This window comes from Drosophila tropicalis, unplaced genomic scaffold (genome assembly GCF_018151085.1).
Source record: "Drosophila tropicalis isolate 14030-0801.00 unplaced genomic scaffold, ASM1815108v1 contig_593, whole genome shotgun sequence".
NCBI lineage: Eukaryota > Metazoa > Arthropoda > Insecta > Diptera > Drosophilidae > Drosophila > Drosophila tropicalis.
In genome coordinates this window covers 20,569,247-20,590,661 of record NW_027173070.1, presented here as the reverse complement: position 1 = coordinate 20,590,661, position 21,415 = coordinate 20,569,247, and the positions used below count along the sequence as shown (strand labels likewise).

The following is a 21,415-nucleotide window of genomic DNA, read 5'->3' as shown; positions in this document are numbered from 1 at the left end:
GCGAATCCACAATAGCTGAGCGAATTTCACGTTCATGATTTTCAACGGTGTTTTTTTGGTATTTTTCTAGCCATTAAAAAAAATTAACATTTGAAGGAGTTATAAAAAAGTTTTTTTTTTATGAAAAACTGTGTGCGTATGCATGCCAGACAGAGTGATAATTGCGTTTGGAACATGTACTTCACAAATCCAGAGAAACTTTAAAACAAACTAATGTTTATCAACACCATGAATATCGATACAGTCCTACAAGTGCATATGTGGCATTTTTCAACACTGCGCTTATCGATAATATCTGACACATGTTTAGCCAGCGCCGGTATCATTTCTTATTTTCTTCCAATGCAACAAGACATGCAAACCTTAAAGCGGCGACCAGAAAAACGCTTCGTTTGAAAATGATGTTTAAATTTTTAAAATAAAAGTGTTGAGTGATTTAGCCTAAACTTGGGGTACTTTGATTATACACGAGAGAGTTAACATTCTACGACTAAAAAAATAAAATATCATCGCATTCAAATTAATAACTACGGAAGTGCTTCATTCAATCTTCGCTGTGGCGCTGATGCACTTTGGTGGCAACTTTCTTTGCTGTGTTCTCGCGGTGTTCCCATTAGGAATAATCTTAAATTATCCCGCCCGCGGTCATTCCTCTTTTAAAATTTACATATTGAAATTGAAAACAAAAGGGTTATATTGGTTTTTTATTCTGGGTTCTCATTTTAAGTAGAGAATCCTTAAGACCCTTGGGTTGTGGCACCCCAAGTGTTAGCTTTTTTCAAAGGAGGGTGGTCCAAAATTTTTTGAATTGCCCCGGTGTCCACCCCCTTCTTGGCATCTGCCCCAGCAGGGCAAGGAGCTCCTCGTAACTATTCATCCGCAATTTGTTGTATGCATCGCGCATTGGGGCGTACGCATCATATCCCGCGCATGTGCGCCTGTGGCTCGTCATTTCCGTCATACGGAGGGCCTTGAAGAACAGTCATGCAGGCGGTGAGGGCCATAGAAGAGAATATCCGCACCCCTTCTTGGGATGCGCCCCAGCAGGTCAAGGAGCTCCTTGTTTTCCCATATTTTTAGTTCTTGGTATGCATTTCTCAGTGGGCCGAACGCATCATACCCCGGGCATATCTTCTTGTGGTTGTGGGTCCTAAAATGATGGCATACGTCGCATGCGGCTGTGTAGCGGCCCAGCAGGTGAAGTACCACACACACACACAGGTGGTGCAACCGGTTCTTTTTAGCCTGTTGGGATCCACATACAACGCAGCGCTGTGCCCTTGCGCCTACCACCAAAAGAAAATACTGCGATACATCAACCTCAGTCAGGACACTTTTTTTGGAGGACTTTTCGAAAATCGGCGCGAGTATTCTCCAAGTCATCCAAAAAGAGGTCCTCACTGAGATTGATACTCCCAGTTACACTAGTGCTGCCGCTGATGTGTGTTGCTGTGTGTGATGATTTTTTTTTTTTTTTTTTTAATTCATTTATCACAAAAAAACAAAAAATATATACATATACATATATCACAAATTGAAGGCTGCAAATACGTATTAGGGGGTTTCTGCGCGACGTCCCATGGTGAATTGCTTCGCAAAAACCTATAACCCTCTAGGTATGGCCATTTCGTTCACGCTCTGCCTTTCTGAGGCTGATTCCCACGAAGCCTGTAAAGCATTAAAGGCACAAGGTTCTCGGTAGTCAGTACGGTGCGGACCGTTTCCTCCAGAAGCCGCCGTTGACTAGTAAATCGCCTGCATGCGAAAAGGGCGTGTTCCGCGTCCTCTACCATTCCTCGTGTCCTGCATTGTTGCTATGTGTGATGGTGTGCTTTTTTTTTTTTTTTTTTTTTTATATTCATTTTTTTATTTACAACCAATATTTCATTTACTTCATATATGTACATATTTAGTTATTGGCGGTGTGGCTCAAACAAGCTACTGCGGGACTACCGCGAGGTATTGCTTCTCAGCGGCCGGCTTAAACTAATGGTGTGTGATGGTGTGTGTGATGATGTGTGTGATGGTGTCGGTTTTAAAAAGTTTTCACACGTCTTGTCTCGACCGCTGAATTTCGAAGAAGGAGCAAAAATTTTCTCTGAAAAGCAAAGGAAAGTTCAACTATCTGTCCCTCTCGCTCTTGTATCGTCTAAATTGGGTACACTTGCCACATTGTTAGCCATGTTGTCACTAGGCAATGCAACTTTCAGGTAACCCCGTAAAAGACAATAAATGAACGAATGAATACTTATTCATAATACGTATTTGTATTACTCGCAATATTATTTTGGTCCATGTTTCAAAAAAAATTTGGAAGTGTGTACAAAACGAATCAGGATGTGAAAGTGAAAATTCATATTTTATTCAGACCAATCATTTCTAACATATTACTGTTACATTCCTTAATTGATATGTCCTGATTGATTCCGTTCCTTTCATAGAAGCTACTTAATCGCGAAAGTAGTTTCTTTATGTAACTCACTTCCAAATCATACGCTTTTTGCATCTCCGACGGCAAACGGGAGCCATGTACGTGGGAGTTGTGTAGGTGCTGCAGTATATGGCATGCAGCGTGTCGTCGATGTGGTGGTGCGTCTTAATTGCGACCCTGGCAAAAAGCTGGTAGTCCCAAACAATGGGGATTTGGCCCTTATATTCACGACGAAACTTCATGTTTGCGCTGCATCCATCGCAAACGTAAACAATCAGATTGTGCAAAGTGCGAGATTGCCTGAGGTAATTCTCCAACTTGTCCGTAATGCCGTCAATCAATGCGCTGTCGTATTTCTCATCCCCCCACAACATTTTCACATACGCCGTTAGCCTTCTCTTCCCATCAATTGATTGGAGCATGACAAAGAGGACAGAAGTCCTCAATGCGGCTCCATCCAATCTGGCGCGCTTCGATGATGTTGGTTCATAGTCATTGCCACCATCAGTGCCATCTTATGAAAGTGTACGAATTTAGACTGTTCAATAAACGGGCATGATTCAACGGCTTTATGGCAATAATTAAATCATCTACATAAACAGCTATTAAACTGTACGAACTTTCATGAATCTTCTTATATAAACATGGCTCATTTTTTGTAGCTTCAAATCCTAGATTCACTAATACTTCATTAAGTGTGCTATTCCAAGCCCTGCCCGATTGCTTAAGGCCATATAAGGCTTTTTGTATTTTAATTACACGATGTGGATGATCCTTACTAACAAAATGTTCTGGCTGCCTAATATACACTGTTTCAGTTAAATTACTATTTAAATAAGCATTTGAAACATCTACCTGATGTAAGTACAACTCTTTTTCGGCAGCAACAGCTAAAACAAGTCTAATATTTTCATATCGTATAACTGGCGAAAAGGTTTCTTGATAATTTATTCCATATTGCTGATTACAGCCCATAGCTACCAGCCTTGACTTAAAATTTGTTATGTTGCCCTGATTATTTCTCTTAACTCGAAATACCCACATGGAACCGATTGCTGTCTCTCCAGGTGGTAGGTTGACCAATGACCAGGTTTTGTTGGCAATGAGAGCATCATACTCTCGCTTCATAGACTTCTCCCACTCAAACGAATGTTTGCTTTGTAAGGCTTGCTTGACCGTATTGACCGTTTCGACATCATGATAGGCGACCATATTGTGAAGCATATTGTATTGTTTTTTAGGTCTACCTGGCTGTCCGGTGCGAATAAGACTTGGCCTTCCAGGTCCACGACGTTCAGGCTCATTTTGTTCCTCGGAGTCGTTGAATGCTTCAGAGTCGTCGAAACTCACATACTGCTCGTTTTCGTTGAAAAGTGTCTCATCCATGTCGATTTCTTCTTCTTGAGATGAATGTTGAGTTGCTTCTTCTGGCGTAAAGTCTTCTGTTTCTACAGTTGCCAAAACTTGTGCTTCATTTGGGAACAAATCATCGTCATGGGTCAAATTATTTTCATTATGATTGTCTATAACAAATGATGTAAAATTGTTAGTACTCGATTCATCTGTATAACCCACATTTTTAGGAACTTCGTCTTCAACAAATTTTACGTCACGCCGCTCGATGACTTGCTTTTTATCTCTGTCATAGAGTCGATAGGCCTTTGCAGTTAGAGAATATCCAACAAAAACATACAGTTTACCCTTAGGCCGAAATTTGTGATGATGCATTTTATCTAGCGCGTAAGCACTAGACCCAAATATACGAAGGTGAGACACCGAAGGCCTGTGTCCACTCCAAATTTCAAGAGGCGTTGTACCTTTTAGCGCCTGCGAAGGAGATCTGTTGCGTAAGTATGCGGCAGTCGCTACAGCCTCCGCCCATAAGGATTCTTCCACTTTTGATTGAACCATCATTGATCGTGCCATTTCTACTAGGGTGCGATTCGCTCTTTCTGCCACGCCGTTTTGTTGGGGGGTATACGGTACGGTTAATTGTCGTTTTATGCCGTGAGCTTTTAGAAAAATATCAAAATTTTTGTTAACATATTCTCCGCCATTATCACTACGTATGGCTTTTATCTTTCTTTCTGTCTGACACTCGACTAAGTTTTTGAATATTTGAAATTTTTCTAATGCTTCATTCTTTGATTTCATAAAGTAAACAAAAACACGCTTTGACATATCGTCTATGAACGTAATAAAATATTTTGCTCCGCCAACGGATTGAGTGTTTATTGGGCCACATACATCTGTATGTATTAATTCTAACAATTGCGATGCACAATTTGAACTTTGAGCGAATGGTCGCGAGCATATTTTAGATTGGTTACACGTATTACAGTTAGTATCAGTCGAAAAACGTTTTAAAATAATGCCGGTCACGAGTTGTTTATCTATTATTTCGTTCAAACTGCGAAAATTAAGGTGACCATATCTATTGTGCCACAAAATTTCTTTCTCTTTCATATAAAACAATCTGTTTTTGGTAGCGTTATTAAAAAGAAACAAATTGTCTTGCTTTAAAGCTGCAATCATGGTACTACCGTCATTCGATTTTACAACAGCACAATTTTCTTTGAACGTAACTGTGTGACCATAGCTTAGCGATGCACTCACGGAAAAAAAATTTAATTTCAGGTCTGGCACATATAGAACATTTTTTAACGTTATTACACATTCACTTGTATTTATTTGAACTGTTCCTCTTCCAGGGCTTTTAATCTGTAAATCAGCAGCTAAACATATCATATCGTTTTTCTCAGTGTAAGAAACAAACAAATCTTTTTCGTAGCACATGTGCGAGGTGGCACCACTGTCAATACACCAATTGCCGTTTGCAAATTTCTCTTTTTGTATTGCCGAATACACTGCATAAGAAATTTGGTGTTTCTTTTCTGCTTCTTTACTTTCTTGTTGCTTCACTCTACACTGTACTGATCGATGCCCGCGTTTTCCACACTTGAAACAGTTTCCGTTAAATTTACCGGTTTCGCGTTTTTCATTTTGTTTCTTGTTCCTGCCTGCATAGAAGGCTTGTTGCGCGTTTGCTTTTTCACCGTTTTCTTTTATGCGAATTGCTTCTGCCAGCAGCTTCACTTTTAGCACTTGTAAAGACGGTAGAGAATCTCGTGTCTACATTGCTACCACAAAATGTTCATAATCAGAGCTCAAACTTGACAAAAGAATTATTACTTTTAATTCTTCACTTAAATCAATTCCAACTTCAGTCAGCTTACTGATTAGTTCCACGAATGAATTTATATATTGTGGAATTTCGCTGTTTGCTTCCATTTTCAGGTTCAAAAGTTTTTTATAGAGCAACACTTTTTGAATTGGCCCGGTGGGCACGTGTACATTGCGTAGTACATCCCATGCTTCTTTTGAGGTTATACAATTTTTAATGTAGTTCAATTGAGAAGTATTCACATATAGAATAATACAAGCTAGCGCTTTTTCATCAGCTATTACCGGTTTTGCTGGATCGACGACTTCTATTCCACTCACGAATTTCCACAGTTCTTGATGAATTAGTATACTTCGCATTTGTATACTCCACACATCATAATTATGCTCATTGAGCTTTTCGATTTGAAAACTTTGACTCATCTTTTACAATTTTAAAATTTCGTTTTCTGTTAGACCTGGGCCCATAACCAATGTTAGGAATAAAAAACGTCTGCACAGTGAAATTGTAAAATAAGAACACGAGGCAAATTAATATGTACAAGTCAAACGTTTTATTCAGAGAGAGCGGGAAAAAGGAGTGCGAGAAAGATCATTGTAGTTAGAGGTGGAACAAAGTTAGAGATGGAATACTCATAAAGCTATAAATCGATAAAATGTAATTTGCATATTTCAACTATTTCAACATATGTAAATAGCATATTTCCATAATTTCAACAGAATTTTGGTTGTGTACGGATCGTCAAACTCTTTTGACCATCTTTTCACAAACCCAAGAACATTCATAGCTTTACTAACTGTAGCAGAAATATGAGGATTAAAAGTTAATTTATGGTCCATAAGAACACCTAAGTCATTGATAATATCTAACCGCTCTAAGGCAGTGTCGTTAAGATAATAAATTGCTAAGTATGGAGTGCATCTATAAAAAGACATAACTTTACATTTAGAGCCGTTAAGGTTTAATAGGTTTGTTTCACACCAACTCTGAAGATCATTAAGATCCGATTGAAGTAGGCTAGAAGATGATATGTCTTTAAAACTGAGGTAAAGCTTGACATCACCCGAGAATGTGACACTACCAATGGAAGATCATTTATAAAAAGAGTGAATAGCAATGGACCCAAATGACTACCCTGAAGTACTCCAGAGGTCACTTGGATGGTCTTAGAAAATGAAGACTTAAAGAGGACCTTTTGTGTACGCTTAGAGAGATATTGAAGAATCCAATCTAGCAAAAGGCTGGGGATGCCAAGTGCGTTTAATTTATATAGAAGCAGAGTATGATTAACGGAGTCAAAGGCCTTGCTGAAGTCAGTATAAATGACGTCAGTTTGCACGGCAGTCTTAAACCCTTTGATTGAGTGAGATGTAAATTCTAATAGGTTAGTAGTTGTCGATCTACGTTTTTTAAACCCATGTTGGGATGACGAAATGATTTAACTACAGAAATGCTGCAATTGAGATGTTATTATTTTCTCAAATGCTTTGGGTATGGCAGACAATTTAGAAATACCCCTATAATTGGAGGCTTCGGACTTCTTCCCCTTTTTATGAAGAGGAATAATATATGATTCCTTCCGGATAGGCGGGAAGGCGGAAGATGTGACGGACAGTGTAAACAACTTAAGTATTGGCTTACATAGGGCCTCCGCGCAAAACCTTAATACGCAGCCTGGTATTCCATCAGGGCCAGGTGCATATATTGGTTTGACGGAACTGAGCACGCTAAGAACCGAACTTTCATCAAACACAGGGTCTAAAATGCAATTAGACGATTGCAAGTGATGAGGATAAGGAGGATTTGCTTGATAAATCGAAGAGCAATAAGTTGTTTTGAAAAAATCAGCAAACATGTCGGCAATTGCCTGATCATTGTCAGCTTTATTGTTTTCGAAAGACAAGTAAGACGGGTGCACCGATGTCTTACGTTTAACATTTACAAATTTATAAAATTGCTTAGGATCGCGAGAAAACCTGAGTTTACATCGCTGAAGATAATCCTTATAGCACTGTGAATTCAGCACCATAAAATTTGATCGAGCAACTACATATAGGGAAAAATCCGATGCTTTACCGGATTTTTTAAATCTTTTATAACATCTCGATTTTACGTTCTTCAAGTTACATAACTCACGTGAGAACCAAGCAGGTCTATCAGACCATCCTAGAGTCACACGCGGGACACAAACATCAAAGAAAGACTCAAGAGTTTTATAGAAGACAGAAATGGCCGAGTCCATATCCGTGCAAGTATACAGATATGTCCAATCATTAGTTAACAAAAGTTTTTTATGTTTAGTAAAGTTTGTCTTTCGAAAACATCGGGTTGGAGGCATCGAGTTATTATGTCGAGACATAACACCAAAAGGAAGGTCAATGGTTATATCCAGAGTTGGATGAAAGTTGTCTTCGGGGATAACTAAGGGATCAGTCCTGAATATATCGCAGTTGGAAGAATCCAACACAAATACCAGATCTAGTGATCTGTTACGACTATTCCGGACAGGATTTATTTGAGTTAGGGACAACTCAAGCAGACCATCTATGAAACAATGTGACAAGGAGGGCAACAGTAATAAAGAATCAAATGAGAGGGTCCAGGCAAAATCTCCCAGAACAACGAGCAAGTCTTTGTCAGAGAGATATGAGGATATAAGTTGAATAGCTTCCAAATGGTGAGTGTATACTGCCAAGTCGGACTGTGGTGGAATATACGAACAAGTAATATAGGCAGAAAAAGAATTAAACGAAATTTTAACACAAACAAATTCAATCTCCTGATTGGAGGACTGGACAATTTGAGACGAGAACGCCGAGTCAACAGCGATCAAAACGCCACCACCATTACGGATAGTCCGATCATGTCTATATATTAAATATTTTGAGGGGAAAATTGAAGCATCAGCAATATCAGGCTTCAGCCAAGTCTCAGTAAAGGCAAGAATATGAAAGTCAAAGGCTATACTATCTACATAGAGTCTAGACAGTTTAGACTTTAGTCCCCGTACGTTCTGATAGGCCAGAGTTAGGGACGAAATTAGTTTTTGACTCGCCAACAGGTGCAGACGAGCCGGAAGGAACGTTATTCACAGGTAGCAAACTAATCGGAGGCCGATTCTTCTTTTTTATTGTATACTCTTTTACAACAAGGTGTTCCGGCCAAAAATCTTTATGACATATTTGGCCAAAAAGATCTGGGGAGACACCTATTTTAAAGGACGAAATGTCCCGAGTATATGAGAAACGGAACTTTTCCACGGCAATGTTTGGTGCTTAGTATTGGGATCAAGCCTCGAAATAAAAATTTGCTTTTTGGGTGGAACTACAACAAGGGAACTAGGAATACTAGGCACAGCTGTAGCGGCTACAGCAGACGCGGCAGCAGCTGAAGCAGCCAGCACTTTACTAGCTCTTCTTGTAACTACTTTATTGGCAATATTCCTGGAAACAGATGTTTGCCCGGACGGTTCGGAAACTACAACCGATATCGTGTTAGTAGGTGGGATACTGTCTCCAGGGGAAATGGGAAGAGACTCCACACCTGCCAAAGCCGGACTCCTAAACGACATCAGCTGCTGTACATTTGGTGACATAGGGTCAATGTCGAAAGCCGGAACTGGTAGAGACGAAAGTGCCGACGGACTGAGGGACGCGCCCTGAAACCTGGCCCTCTTGCGCGTCGGAGATTCAATCAAAAGTTTAGAACTTCTGAATTGAACCTCCATCGCCAAAAGCTCCTCTTGGAGCTTATGAACGCCAGCTGACAGGGTTTTAAACGCTTCCCCAGTCCGTTTCATAAAACTTCGCATCTCGAGCTCCAAACCACGACACGAATCACAGCCCCATTTAAGGCCGCCACCCTGTGCAATGCTGTCCCGCACCTTGACTGTGTAACCAGCACATTTAAAGTGCATTACGTTGTCACACAGCCAACAGTAAAGAAAGTCTTCACTGGTCTTGCTGGGATTATTGCAATTATATTTGCAACAGACAGACATTATTAAATAATTGATTTATACAAAAACAAATTATAAATCAATATGTAAATAAAAAAGAAAACTGTATATGTATGTATGTAAAGAGAGACGTATACAAACCAAGGCAAAAGCTAACTGCAATATGCAAATTAGAAAGAGAAAACAAAAAGAGAGAATATTTGTACTTATCTGTATTAAAACACACAACAACAAAAACTTGTCACAAGCGCGAAGTTAACGGCCGCGAGCGCGATCAAAAGAGAAAACAAAAGAATAGAGAGCACCAACACCACACAAACACTCTTGGTTTGGAAAACAGCAGGTTTCAGTTGGTTTATTTGATTTTTTATGTCGCCAACAGTTGATTTGATGAATTCCCAGGACTCCTTTGCATATTTGAATAACAAAGGCCGACAATAGTGGGTCGATGACGGTCGAAGATTTCTCCAATGTTCAGAACTTTCACTTCTTAGGCGCAAAGGAACTACAGAAGCTGTTTAAGAATAAACATCGTGTTCATCTGAAGCGGGTTCACCAAATCAGATGCACTAAAGAAAACATAATACAAATGTACTTTTTCACAAACAAGTAATCTAGCATATGACTAGAATTACAATCAGCCACACACATTGTAGAAAAACACTTGTAATTCTAAACTAACCCAAAAGATCACAACAGCAGGATGTAATAATAATAATAATAATTTTCAACCCCCGAAATCTTGGGTTTGAGTCTCATTAGAATAAGATATTTTAAGAACAATTGTTATCTTCTAGAGCCTAAAATTCCCTATATAAACTCCATAATTTTGTTAATAAAATCAGTTTATATTTTGAATTCAACGAATGAAGATTGGGTTATTTTCCTTCTCTCCGGAATTCCCTATTCAGAAGCCATGAACATATTTTCATCAGAAATAGCTTTGTCTTTTGTGTGTATAATCTGCTAGTAGGCGCTTTGTCCAGATGATCCATCACATCCCCATTTGTTGAGTAATGTCAAATTTTCCGGAAGAAGATCCACCTCTCCATCAGGCATACTTTCAACAAGACGTCTCGCAGTTTGATCCATTAAATCCTGGAGTTTTATTTCTACAGATACCTCTGTTATAATTTTATTTGCCGGTACTGCTTCCTTCTTGGCAAATCCAATTTTTTTGTATCGGGGAAGAACGTTGATGGGGTTGGAATACTTTCCTTAATCTTATGTAGTCGAATAGGACTGGCGATCTGCACAGCTTTCGTAATGCTAGCCTTTGCCCTCTCTTGTTCCTTTTCATACTTTGAAGAAAGTGCTTCTGAAAGATTCTCCGTTGCAATGCTTTCAGTAGCACCCTGAAGCTTTTGTTTTCTTGTAAACGTTGAACAATCTTCCACATCTTTATGCGGCCTTCCTCTTCCTCGGCTAGTTGATGGTTGATCATCTTCGTGCTCCGAATCTACGAATGTCGTATACTCCTCAAGCCAAACTTCATTTTTTTTTACGAAATTTGCCAGATTTCTGCCGCTTGCGATCCATTTTCGCCTTAAGTTATATTGTGTATATTTGATTTTCAACTTAAGCTCCGTACTAGCGTTTTCGAATAAAACGCTCATCTTCTTTAGCAATCCCATTTCAAAATCATTTAAGTTTTCAAATTCTTTGAAAACTTTCAAAATCCTTTCATTCTTTAACAACATTTTTGCACAATTAAATAAAACTGTCTTGAATTATATTGACAAATATGAAGTTAAAAATAAACTCTCGCAAACGAGAGGAATAAGTAGCTCTTTATGTTATATTTTTGAATTAACTAGGTAGAACAAAAAATCTGTATTACCCTTTTTGTATTAATTAGGTAAACAACTTAATATTTACATCCAATTAGGTAAACGGAAATAAAAACGACCAACCCACAAATAGGACAAACTTTTCATTAACTTAAATAACATTTAACATAACAAGGCATATATGTAAACAGGTAGTATTTGCAGAACAGCATTACGCAATGTTTTCATTGAAATACAAAGAAGGCCAATACGCATGCGCTCTTCTTCTTACTTATACCTGCAGCGCATTTTTTAGGCGAGGTTGCCCTAGTTTTATGGCTTACGCAGGTCTTCGCATATTGGGACTATATACATCTGATATGTAAATATTTCACCTACCTAGTGTATATAGTCCGGTATTCATACTCGTTCAGTCTTGCTAGTTTTATCAAAGTTCAAAAAATGCCAATATTTAGTACATTTTTTAAACGCTTCTAGTTCAATACTTGGTAAAGTAATTATTAAAATTTAAAAATCGATCCAAGGGGCGCCTCCAGCACCCTCTTAACCGATTTGTCGGATTCATAATCTCTAAAGTATTTCCTATCGATTCATATATCATTTTTGCCAAACGCGATCATGAAAAAACGTATTTTTGCAACGCTATCCGAGCAGAGGCCCAAGTATGCGTCGTGCCCGTGGAATTTTTATCTTTCTTTTAATACAAAATTTATGTTGTTTAAGCTCGTTTTGGGCCGGAGTAACTTAAGTAAATATTTACCAAACAACAAAATATGCATTTTTTCTTTGTGTAGAGTGGCAACGCTATTACCAATACTCACTTCAGCTGATTTTACCGAGCTTTAACGTTTTTCAACACTGAAATATAAAACCTGTAATTGTTTATATCAAGCCCCAAGAAATAAGGGAAGATGCCTCGTGGGGTTCGGAACCAGAAGTCTGCACTGCCCAGGAGGGACCATTTATGTCCCTTTCAAATATGCGCCACATTTTCAAGGTATTTATTGTGACTTTCCTTCAATGATGTCATTCCTATGAACACTTTTAAACTTGTTGATGATTTCTATCATCCAATAAAAATCATAATATTCTTATACCTTTTTTTTTCAAGGGAAATCTACAACACTAGACAACATCTTGTCTAATTTTTAATGACAATTTTAAAGAGATAATTGAAATTCATCACATCGTTTAGTTCTTGACTCTAAACGCACTGAAACGGAACGCTCATAGAATATTTTATTAACATTTTAATTAAATAGTATTAGAAACAAATTTATTTTTAAAGAATTTTTGTGAATACAGAAAGCGGAATTCTATACACATAATTCATCCTCTTTTAGTTGGAGAGTTTTAAACCAGAGTAAGGTGATCTTGGTCCTGATACAAAACGAACATATCTAGTGGAATTTTTGCATTTTTTGTGATAATGAAGTCCTGAAATCTTATCTATAGTCCTACCAAAATACCTTGTGCTCTTTTGATAAAATGATATAATATTTGATATGAGATGGAATTCCTTGATAACAAAGGCGGCTTCAGTTGTTATTTCTTTCTGAAACGAGAGTTTTCCAGATCAATGACATCAATCTCTTCACGTCCTGTGGAACATCGGCACATGCGAAAATGGTCCAGTTATGTTTACCAAAGGATAATTAAAATATCGTCACGTGCTCTGCTTGAAAAAAATCATGATTTGAATTGTTCCCAAACCTCGTGATGATAAATAATATAAAATCGTTTGAAATGGCAAACCCCCAAACGTCCATAGTGATAAAAGTTGCAATTTATTGTGCAGTGTTTTTCACTTCTAAAACCAAAATATCTATCGTGTAATTGTAAGACAAAGCAACAATGTGAAATTTCAAATAAAACACTAACATCTGTCATGCCGAAGTTAATATACTCTTTCATTGTTTGGCCATTTACCCTGTTTTAACTCTTTCCTGAATTCATTTTTAGCATACAAGTGAAATAATTACTTATTTTTATGGGAACTGAACAACCGTTTTGAGATTTTAAAGTTCAATTTTTTCATTTACCAATGATGTGTCCTTTTAATTCTTTTGAACTGTCAGTGAACGAGTGATTGAAGCAGTACGACATGCAGACATAGTTAAAGGTAATCGTCTCTTAAAAGTCTTGGGAATATTGCCTTATGCGATCTATTACACTTTCTTGTTAACGCTTGAAAGATCTGGTCAATTTAACAATGCCCTCATCAAGAGTATAAAAAGCAATCAACAGTCAATTGATATATGGCCAGAAGAAAATTCAGTTTACTGGCCAAAAATAAATTTGGCATTAAATTTATGGCCTCTTTGGCACAATGTAATCAGTATATAAGGTAATAATAATTATATGCCTTTTCGCAGCTAGTTAGACGCATTTCAGTTTACAAAATTGTCCCCAACTGAGTGCAGTTCAATCAATAGACACTTTTTGTTCCCAAAACTAGTCGGAAAACTCCTAGCTACGAGAAGCTTAAGAGATTAATGGAAGTCCAGCAGCTGAGGAAGCCTCCATGTGTCATCTATACAACAAATGAGGATGAGGTAAATAGTGTATATCTATTTAGTATTTGCAGTTTGTTATTTATGTTGTTAACTCAATACATTCAGCCAAAAGTCTGTTCCGAAGATGTGGAAGCCACAACGACTCTGTCCAACCCGGTTCAGGAGCGGGACCGATGGAGCAAGGGTGTGGAGTTTCTTTTTTCCTGCATAGCTCTATCCGTGGGTTTGGGCAACGTTTGGCGATTTCCCTTCATTGCTCTGGAGAATGGAGGTGGTGCATTTCTTATACCCTATGTGATTGTCCTTTTGCTGATTGGCCGACCTGTTTACTACTTGGAAGTGATTATTGGACAGTTTTCAAGTCGTGGTTGTATAAGGGCTTATGACATGGCTCCCATTATGAGGGGTGAGTTATCCAAAAGCCTTCTTTCTTAAATACTTCCTTGTCGTATTGATTTCGCCACAGGCATAGCCTATGGCCAGGTGTATTCCACTGCTTTGGCCACCACTTATTATGCCTGCATTATGGCTCTGACTTTACGGTATTTGATAGCCTCTTTTAGTGAGGTCCTACCCTGGACTTATTGCCCAATTGAAGGGGGCAGTCAGTGTGTAGCAACTGGAGCGTCGGTTAAAGGCACTGACCCTAAACACGGTATCTCTGCGGCGGAATTCTATTTGACGTAAGTTTAAGCCAAATTTGAGATGAGATTCAATTTTCTACTTTACAGTCAAACTGTGTTACGGGAACCTTTCGATTTGAAGGACGGTTTAGGTTCACCCAGCTGGGATTTGGTTTTCTGTCTAATGCTCACTTGGGTCATCATTGCCGCTACTCTGATCAAGGGAATACGCAGTTCGGGCAAGGCTTCCTATTTCTTGGCCCTCTTTCCCTATGTCATTATGGTCATCCTGCTGATACGTGCCGTGACCTTGCCAGGTGCCTGGCAAGGCATCTCCTACTTCCTCCAGCCCCAGTGGTCGCAGCTGCTCAATCCGCATGTCTGGTTTGCAGCCATCACACAAATGTTTTTCTCACTAGCCATTTGTTTCGGTACTTTGGTGATGTATGCCTCGTTCAATGATTTTCACAAGAATGTGCACAAGTGAGTAGTATCTACGTCAGGAGCAGACAGAACTGCAGCTAACAAATTTGGTCTTTACAGAGATGTAATTATTATCACAACAGTCGATTCGTTTACCTCTCTACTGGCTGGTTGCATTATCTTTGGCATTCTCGGCAATCTCGCCCATGAGACAAACACTCCGAATATCTCTCAGGTGGTCAAGGGTGGCGCAGGGTTGGCCTTCATTTCGTACCCAGAGGCAATTGCCAAATTTAGGTTTCTGCCCCAGCTGTTTGCAGTGCTGTTCTTTTTCATGTTGCTGGTTCTGGGCATTGGTAGTAACATTGGAATGGCGTCATGTGTGATAACTGCAATCAAAGATCGCTTTACCCAATTACCTCATTGGATTTTGGCCATTGGTTTCTCAGTGTTGGGGTTCCTATGTGGCTTGATCTATATGACACCAGGTGGGCAATTCGTTTTGAACCTTGTGGATTTTTATGGCTGCACCTTCATTGCCTTGGTCCTGGCTATTGCCGAACTCTTAACCTTCGGTTGGATCTATGGAGTGAAACGAATTTGCAGCGACATTGAATTCATGCTAAATGTGAAGACTGGATTCTATTGGCGCATCTGTTGGGCCATTGTGGCACCGGGCCTGATATTCTTGGTGCTCGCCTACATGCTGGTCAGCTACGAGCCATTAACTTATAGAGGAACCCTCTATCCATCGGCAGCATATGTGGCAGGTTGGGCAATCTGGGCCGTGGGTGTGGCTCAATTGCCTTTGTGGGCCATTTATACCGTTTACCAACAGCCGGCGAATACTTTCAGTAAAGTGAGTGCATTTGGAATGATTTTCTGGCCGGATTAGTAATATGATTGTGATTTAGAAACTGAAAATGGCTATGCAACCAACTAACGACTGGGGTCCGCGTCAGCCACAGCTATTTGAGGCCTATATCCTTTATCAGAAGCGCCAATCGGAGGTCCAAATGCGATCTGAAAGTTTCCTATTTAATAATATCTTTGGTTAGTTCATGTGTTTTATTAATTGGCTTTAGTTATTCGTTTTTTTGTACGCTTTATTTAGTAAGTGCCCAACGCTTAGAAATTGATTTTGATTCAAAGCGAATTTAGCTTTAATTTTGACAAGTTTTCGTAACTAATATGCTAAATAGTTTTTATATCGCTTCATATAAGTAGGTATATGTGTGTATATATCTATGTAATTGGTAAGTTTGTTGGATTTCGCAGCAATTGTTCGTTAATATTATATTAATAATTAAAGAGAAAACTATACTAATGTATTAATTAGTGAGAATATTTGAAGCATTTAATGGCAGCTAGTTGATATTGTCTTTGACTATGTGAAACAAAGAAGAAGAAAATAACAAAAGAATGGACATAAAGTAAACAAAACTAATTACATAATTGTTCAACTATTGTTTAATTTTTACTTGCTTACATTTTACACTATTCATATCTCTTTCTTGCTATGCTTTTCATTTAGATATTCTTCATGTTTTGGTTTTAATTATCACAGCACTTTTTGATTTTATTATTGTGCAAAATCATAGATTTCTCAAATTGAAATTTGTCAAACAAAACATTATCGAGCAAGTGCTTAATAATAGTTGTAATAATAACAATCATAGTGATACGAATAAGACTCTCTTAACCTATGTACAATCTGGGCTTATTAGGTCTAGGTCTTAATTAAGTTAAAAATTTGAATTATAGGAAAATGCAAGCTTTAGCTAAGCAATTCTCATACCGATCTTGCACTTTTTCCAGCTTATCGAATATAAAAAGTGAATTGAACTTACTTTCATACAGAACTTTCTTTTTCTTTCTATTTTGGCAGATTTCTGTTAGTTTTGGACAATGTTTTATGTCCCTATAAACTTTACTTTGATTTTATGCTAAGAATTGACTTTGATTTGATTTTCATAGCCTACATTTCAGCGCAATAATATTTCGATTTTTTGTTCAAAAATTCAGCCATGCAAAAGTTGATTACACATTTCATATTCATTTAAATTTTTAATCGATTCAAAATATTTGTTTATGTTTTTTCTTTTTTTTTTTTGCTAAAATGGAAGTTTTACTAACAATTCACACTAGATATGGTCCTATTAATTGTTTTGTGTTGTTGTTGTTGTTGTATTTGGTTTTAGAAAAAGTTAACATACGAATACGATATGGAGAGTTTACCTTGAGTATATTGTCCACTACTTTCATATTAAATATATTGGCTAAAATTTTAACTCTGTCTAGATGAGTTTAGTGTTTAGTTTATATCTCAATTGGCTTAAAATTTGTTTGACGCCTAGAAATATAATGTATACATATATAATAGAATCACGTAACAGGTGCAGTTTGCAAAATTTTGCAGTGGTATTTCTTAAATATATGTATATGTATTTACATAGCATAGAAAAATATATATATTTATTTCACTTGTGTGCAAAATAATTGTTCATTGATGTCACAATTATCTGCAGATATCCAAATCTTGTTTTAAATAAGCCACCAATTGTTTTCAGAATGCCTGAATGGGGCGATATAGTCCCGTGTAACCACACAGACGTGCCCTAAGCGCCGGTATTAGGAAGGCAGCCAATGAGATATCCTTCAAGAGGTCGGCACACTCACATACCAACAGATACATCTTGTCACCCTTCTGCGATGTGCTCTTGTGCAAGGCAATGCGACGCAAGCCTGCTGCCCGTGGCAGATATCTGCAAGAAGGGAGAAGAAAGAAAAGTAAAAAGCATAAAATGAACGTTTCCATTTCGCTTTCGCCTACACCTTGATTACACCTCCGTACTCCTTCATACCTGTACAACATGCGGGCACCCGTCCAATAGAGCCAATTCTTTTCGAAACGTTCACCATCGTCGCCTTCGAAGACCTGAAATTAAATTTGAATTTTTCATGAACCATTTCTTGGACTATTATTCGGCCAGCCAATTGGCTGAACTCCTCGGTTCCTCCATCTTGAGGACTTGCCTTGAACACACTAATAATATAGCCGGTGGCCGCTGTTTGTGATTTTTTAAAGCTGCCGGACTCGTTGGAGGGCAGGACCAAAGGTGGTCGACAAATGGCAGCCACTTCGCTATACAAATCCAATGTATGGGCGGCAGTGTATCTGCAAATTGTAAAATATACACATAAAAGAAATCAGATATATGTATAATGCATGCGCCCATTCGCAGCACTTACTTCAGGGCCTTGGGCTCAAATTTGGACAACGATGAGACACGTAGGCCGGCATAGAAATTCGAGGGATCCGTTTGCATGGTATTGATCAGATAATACGAAATGAAAGGGAACTCCGCTGCATACGAAATGAAGATTTCTTAGGATTCTTATAGACTTTGACAGATGTTTGGATAGGACTTACAACTCTTCTCCATGTTGGCCAAGAGCATGCCTCCCACTGCAGTGTTGGCCTGCTGCACTTCCGTCAATAGCTCAGCGGCAATGGACCGTTGTTTGAGTAAGGGATGTGAGAGAGGTGACTCCATAACTGGATCTATGGCCTCCAAGGGACTCATTAAATGCACCAGAATGCATAATTTGGGATCGGATACCTCCAAAACACTCAATGGACTAGTGGCCTTGCCCTCAGCATTTAAGGCCGGCAACTGTAAAGGAGTTAAGTCAACTTGCACGGCGAGCTTTTGCGTCTAACTTACCGGTATGCCAGCAGGTAGAAAACGATCCACACTATGTACGGGTATGATGAAACAATCACGATCCAATGTGGCCAATGAAATGGGTTCCGCTCGCGTCACTCCAGCGTTGCCACCACCACCAAAGTTCACTGTAAATAATCGAGAATATGAACCGTTAGTACAGATCCCAAAGAGCTTTCGAATTGAAGCAGTTAAATATTTAGAATAAGAATAAGAACTTGTAAGCATTTGGTAGCTTATTGGTGAAATTACAACACTTAATGATATTTAAAAGCTTCTTTTTGTTTGCTGCTGATCCTTTTAGTGATCTACAAGATAAAAGTATGTACAGTCTGTGGCATTTGTTTAAAAGCTTTTTCACAATTATGTTTAGAGATTTAAGGATTTGCAATTTCAATATTCAGTTAAGTTGGTTTTATATTTCCCCTCCCCCACACAGGCTTAGTTTGGTTAGATGTTTGGGATCCCTAAAGCTGCGTATGTATATACTGAAAGCTTACTAGCAAGCTTTGAAGCGTGTCCGAACATGTCTAGCTTTCAGTATTTACTCAATAAACAAAAACACAACATTCAAATCAAATATCAGATGTGTGTGTAGAATACACAACAAACAACAAAACAAAGTTACCGGCAACAACAACATCAAAAAGAAGTAGAAGAAGAAGATATTGAGAAAATAGAAATCAATTGAGGTTAGGGTACAACAAACAACAACAACAACGTGCGAACAATTTCGAAGATTAAATACATAAGTGTGTGTGTGCGTGTGTGTCAGAGGGAGGGCTGGAGGTAGTGTAAGTGTGTTTGTGTGCGGCCTTTTGGGTGGGTGGAAGAATAAGGTACAACAGAGATTTTTTGAGATGCTTGTGGTGTGAGTGACATTAGTTATTTGTTTGTTTGTTTTTTTTGTTGTTGGTTTTATTTTTCGGTGTTTCGCGTGGAGGAGCAGCAACAACAACCAAACTAGTTGGAAAAAATCTCAAACCTTGCCGCGTGGCTGCCGCTGCGGCTGTTAGCAATGTTGTTGTGGCACTGTGTTGTTGTTCTTTCAGTTGGGATGGTTGTTGTTGTTGTTGGTAGTATTGGTATTGCTGCTGCTGCTGTTGTTGTTGCTGCTGTTGCTGCTGCTGGTGTTGAAAATTGGAAACATATTGTTGCTGTTGTTGCTGCTGCTGGTGAGTCGTCGGCGGCTGCTGCAGTCGTATTAGACTGTTATTCGCACTACTCCCATTACTATTCCAGCGCATTAACGAGACGGAGGGCTTGCGATCGACCAATGGCTGCGGTGCATCCACTTCATACGGCACGGAGGACGGCAATGAGAATGTGGTGGCCGGAGTGGTCGAGAGCGGGGTACTCGGTATGCCCGAGAGAGCGCTACATCGTTCTGGAATGGATTCTGTCGATATTTTAAGGTGTACACACAACAACACAAAAACGGAAAACAAAACAAAATGAAATCAAAACAAAAATGTAAAAGAAAACCAAAAAAGAAACAAAATAGAATATAAGAATATAAATTCAAATCAATTGATTTTTAATTGATTCGATTCGATTCGTTGTGATTTGATTTGATTTGTGGTGTGTGGTGCTAGATGAGTTTCGGTTGGTTGTGTTTGGGGCTTTGGATTTGGTTGGTATCACAAGTGACAGATAAAAAATAACTAGACATATTCATCAGGTGGGTGTTTAGTAGGCGCGCTTCAGTTTTACTGTCTAATCGGGTTAGAAATATTCAATTATATATACATATATTCGACCTTTAAATATTTTGCACATTCAAGGCCAATGCCAACAAGAGAAAGAATCAAGAGAGAGAGAGAGAGAGAGAGAAAATGTGGGAATTGTTACCATAACTTACATTCGCTTTCGTTTGCTCTGTGCCCTTTAAGCCAAGCCAACTGGAAATTAAAAGATTAGCTTACGCTTGTCAAAACACACACAGCTTCTATTTCTAGGCATGATTTCGTCTTGGCCTACATCTACGTGTGCCGCCACGCAGTTATCAGTTGGGTTAGCGTTTCGGTTTAGTAAATGTACCACAAAAAGGTTACCAAATGAGCATGAATATGAGTTTAATTAGCCATGATCTCGGACATGAAATTCCCGAATATTAAAGACTTTAAGAACTCTCTGAATTCAAAACTTATTTTTATATACAACAACAAAAGTCAGTTGGAATTCTAGTTTGGATCTGTATTTAGACTTTGGTCTGTTGTTTAACCATATAATCTTAAGGTATTTTGATTTGCCCAAAGAAAAGCCCAATACATACTTAAAAATAAAATCTATAGAAATTGTTATTTATTTATATTTTATAAGTTGTTATTTACTGAAACACAGACTTAAAATACATCGAGTCGAAATCAACCAAAATGAAGTAGGTCGTCTCGCCGCCTTCGGTATACCATGCACCCAGTGAACACATGGCATATGCTGTGTCGCTCAATCTCCAGGACTCTAGCGTCAAAGACCAACTCCGCCCTTATAAACCGGCTAGTAAAACTCTTTTATACGTATTTTTCCATGTTTCTAGTCGGATTTGAATCACATTTGGTAGGTTGGTAGTTTTGAATAAGAATTTGCAGAATTTGATTTTGTTAGTCAAAAAATTGAGATATGCAATCGGTTTTTTTGTAAATTATGCCGACAGAAGTGGGCGTGGAAAAAATTTGATATAAACTCGATAGTTGTACATACTACACGAGTCTACATACCAAATTTGGTGGCTACAGATTTTATGGTCTCCGAGAACTGGGTAT

The 21,415-nt window shown here is 38.5% G+C and overlaps 2 protein-coding genes and 1 long non-coding RNA gene across 8 annotated transcripts in view; 2 read left to right on the top strand and 1 right to left on the bottom strand.

The window, feature by feature from the left end:
• Nucleotides 1-331: 331 nt before the first annotated feature.
• Nucleotides 332-12,585, top strand: LOC137577647 (uncharacterized). The gene is made up of 3 exons (XR_011032442.1): nucleotides 332-452; nucleotides 12,158-12,360; nucleotides 12,475-12,585. It is a non-coding gene; the product is annotated as an uncharacterized lncRNA (long non-coding RNA).
• Nucleotides 12,586-13,274: 689 nt separating this feature from the next.
• On the top strand, nucleotides 13,275-16,093 carry LOC137575840 (sodium-dependent nutrient amino acid transporter 1-like). Its single transcript, XM_068288547.1, has 7 exons — nucleotides 13,275-13,485; nucleotides 13,739-13,918; nucleotides 13,985-14,285; nucleotides 14,346-14,562; nucleotides 14,611-14,985; nucleotides 15,046-15,784; nucleotides 15,840-16,093. The coding sequence occupies exons 2-7, from the start codon at nucleotides 13,859-13,861 to the stop codon at nucleotides 15,981-15,983; spliced, it is 1,836 nt and encodes a 611-aa protein (XP_068144648.1). The 5' UTR covers nucleotides 13,275-13,485; nucleotides 13,739-13,858; the 3' UTR covers nucleotides 15,984-16,093.
• Nucleotides 16,094-16,471: 378 nt separating this feature from the next.
• Nucleotides 16,472-21,415, bottom strand: part of LOC137575838 (uncharacterized) — a 29,634-nt gene continuing 24,690 nt past the window's right edge. For 3 of the 6 annotated variants that reach the window (XM_068288544.1, XM_068288546.1, XM_068288545.1), the window contains exons 2-7: nucleotides 18,654-18,781; nucleotides 18,359-18,602; nucleotides 18,178-18,292; nucleotides 17,962-18,103; nucleotides 17,790-17,863; nucleotides 16,472-17,690 (exon numbers count right to left, since the gene is read on the bottom strand). In XM_068288544.1, coding sequence (XP_068144645.1) covers nucleotides 17,492-17,690; nucleotides 17,790-17,863; nucleotides 17,962-18,103; nucleotides 18,178-18,292; nucleotides 18,359-18,602; nucleotides 18,654-18,781 — 902 coding nt within the window. In that variant the 3' untranslated portion in view covers nucleotides 16,472-17,491. Of the gene's footprint in view, nucleotides 17,691-17,789; nucleotides 17,864-17,961; nucleotides 18,104-18,177; nucleotides 18,293-18,358; nucleotides 18,603-18,653; nucleotides 18,782-19,638; nucleotides 20,053-20,514; nucleotides 20,793-21,415 lie in introns of those variants that run through there. The other 3 variants (XM_068288543.1, XM_068288542.1, XM_068288541.1) reach the window with 3 other exon arrangements.

Excerpts from the sequence above, each read along its gene's own strand:
- LOC137575840 (XM_068288547.1), top strand. The coding sequence starts at position 13,859 with ATGGAAGTCCAGCAGCTGAGGAAGCCTCCATGTGTCATCTATACAACA. Across the intron at positions 14,563-14,610 it reads GCGGCGGAATTCTATTTGAC|TCAAACTGTGTTACGGGAAC; the intron begins GTAAGTTTAAGC and ends TCTACTTTACAG. Across the intron at positions 15,785-15,839 it reads CGGCGAATACTTTCAGTAAA|AAACTGAAAATGGCTATGCA; the intron begins GTGAGTGCATTT and ends ATTGTGATTTAG.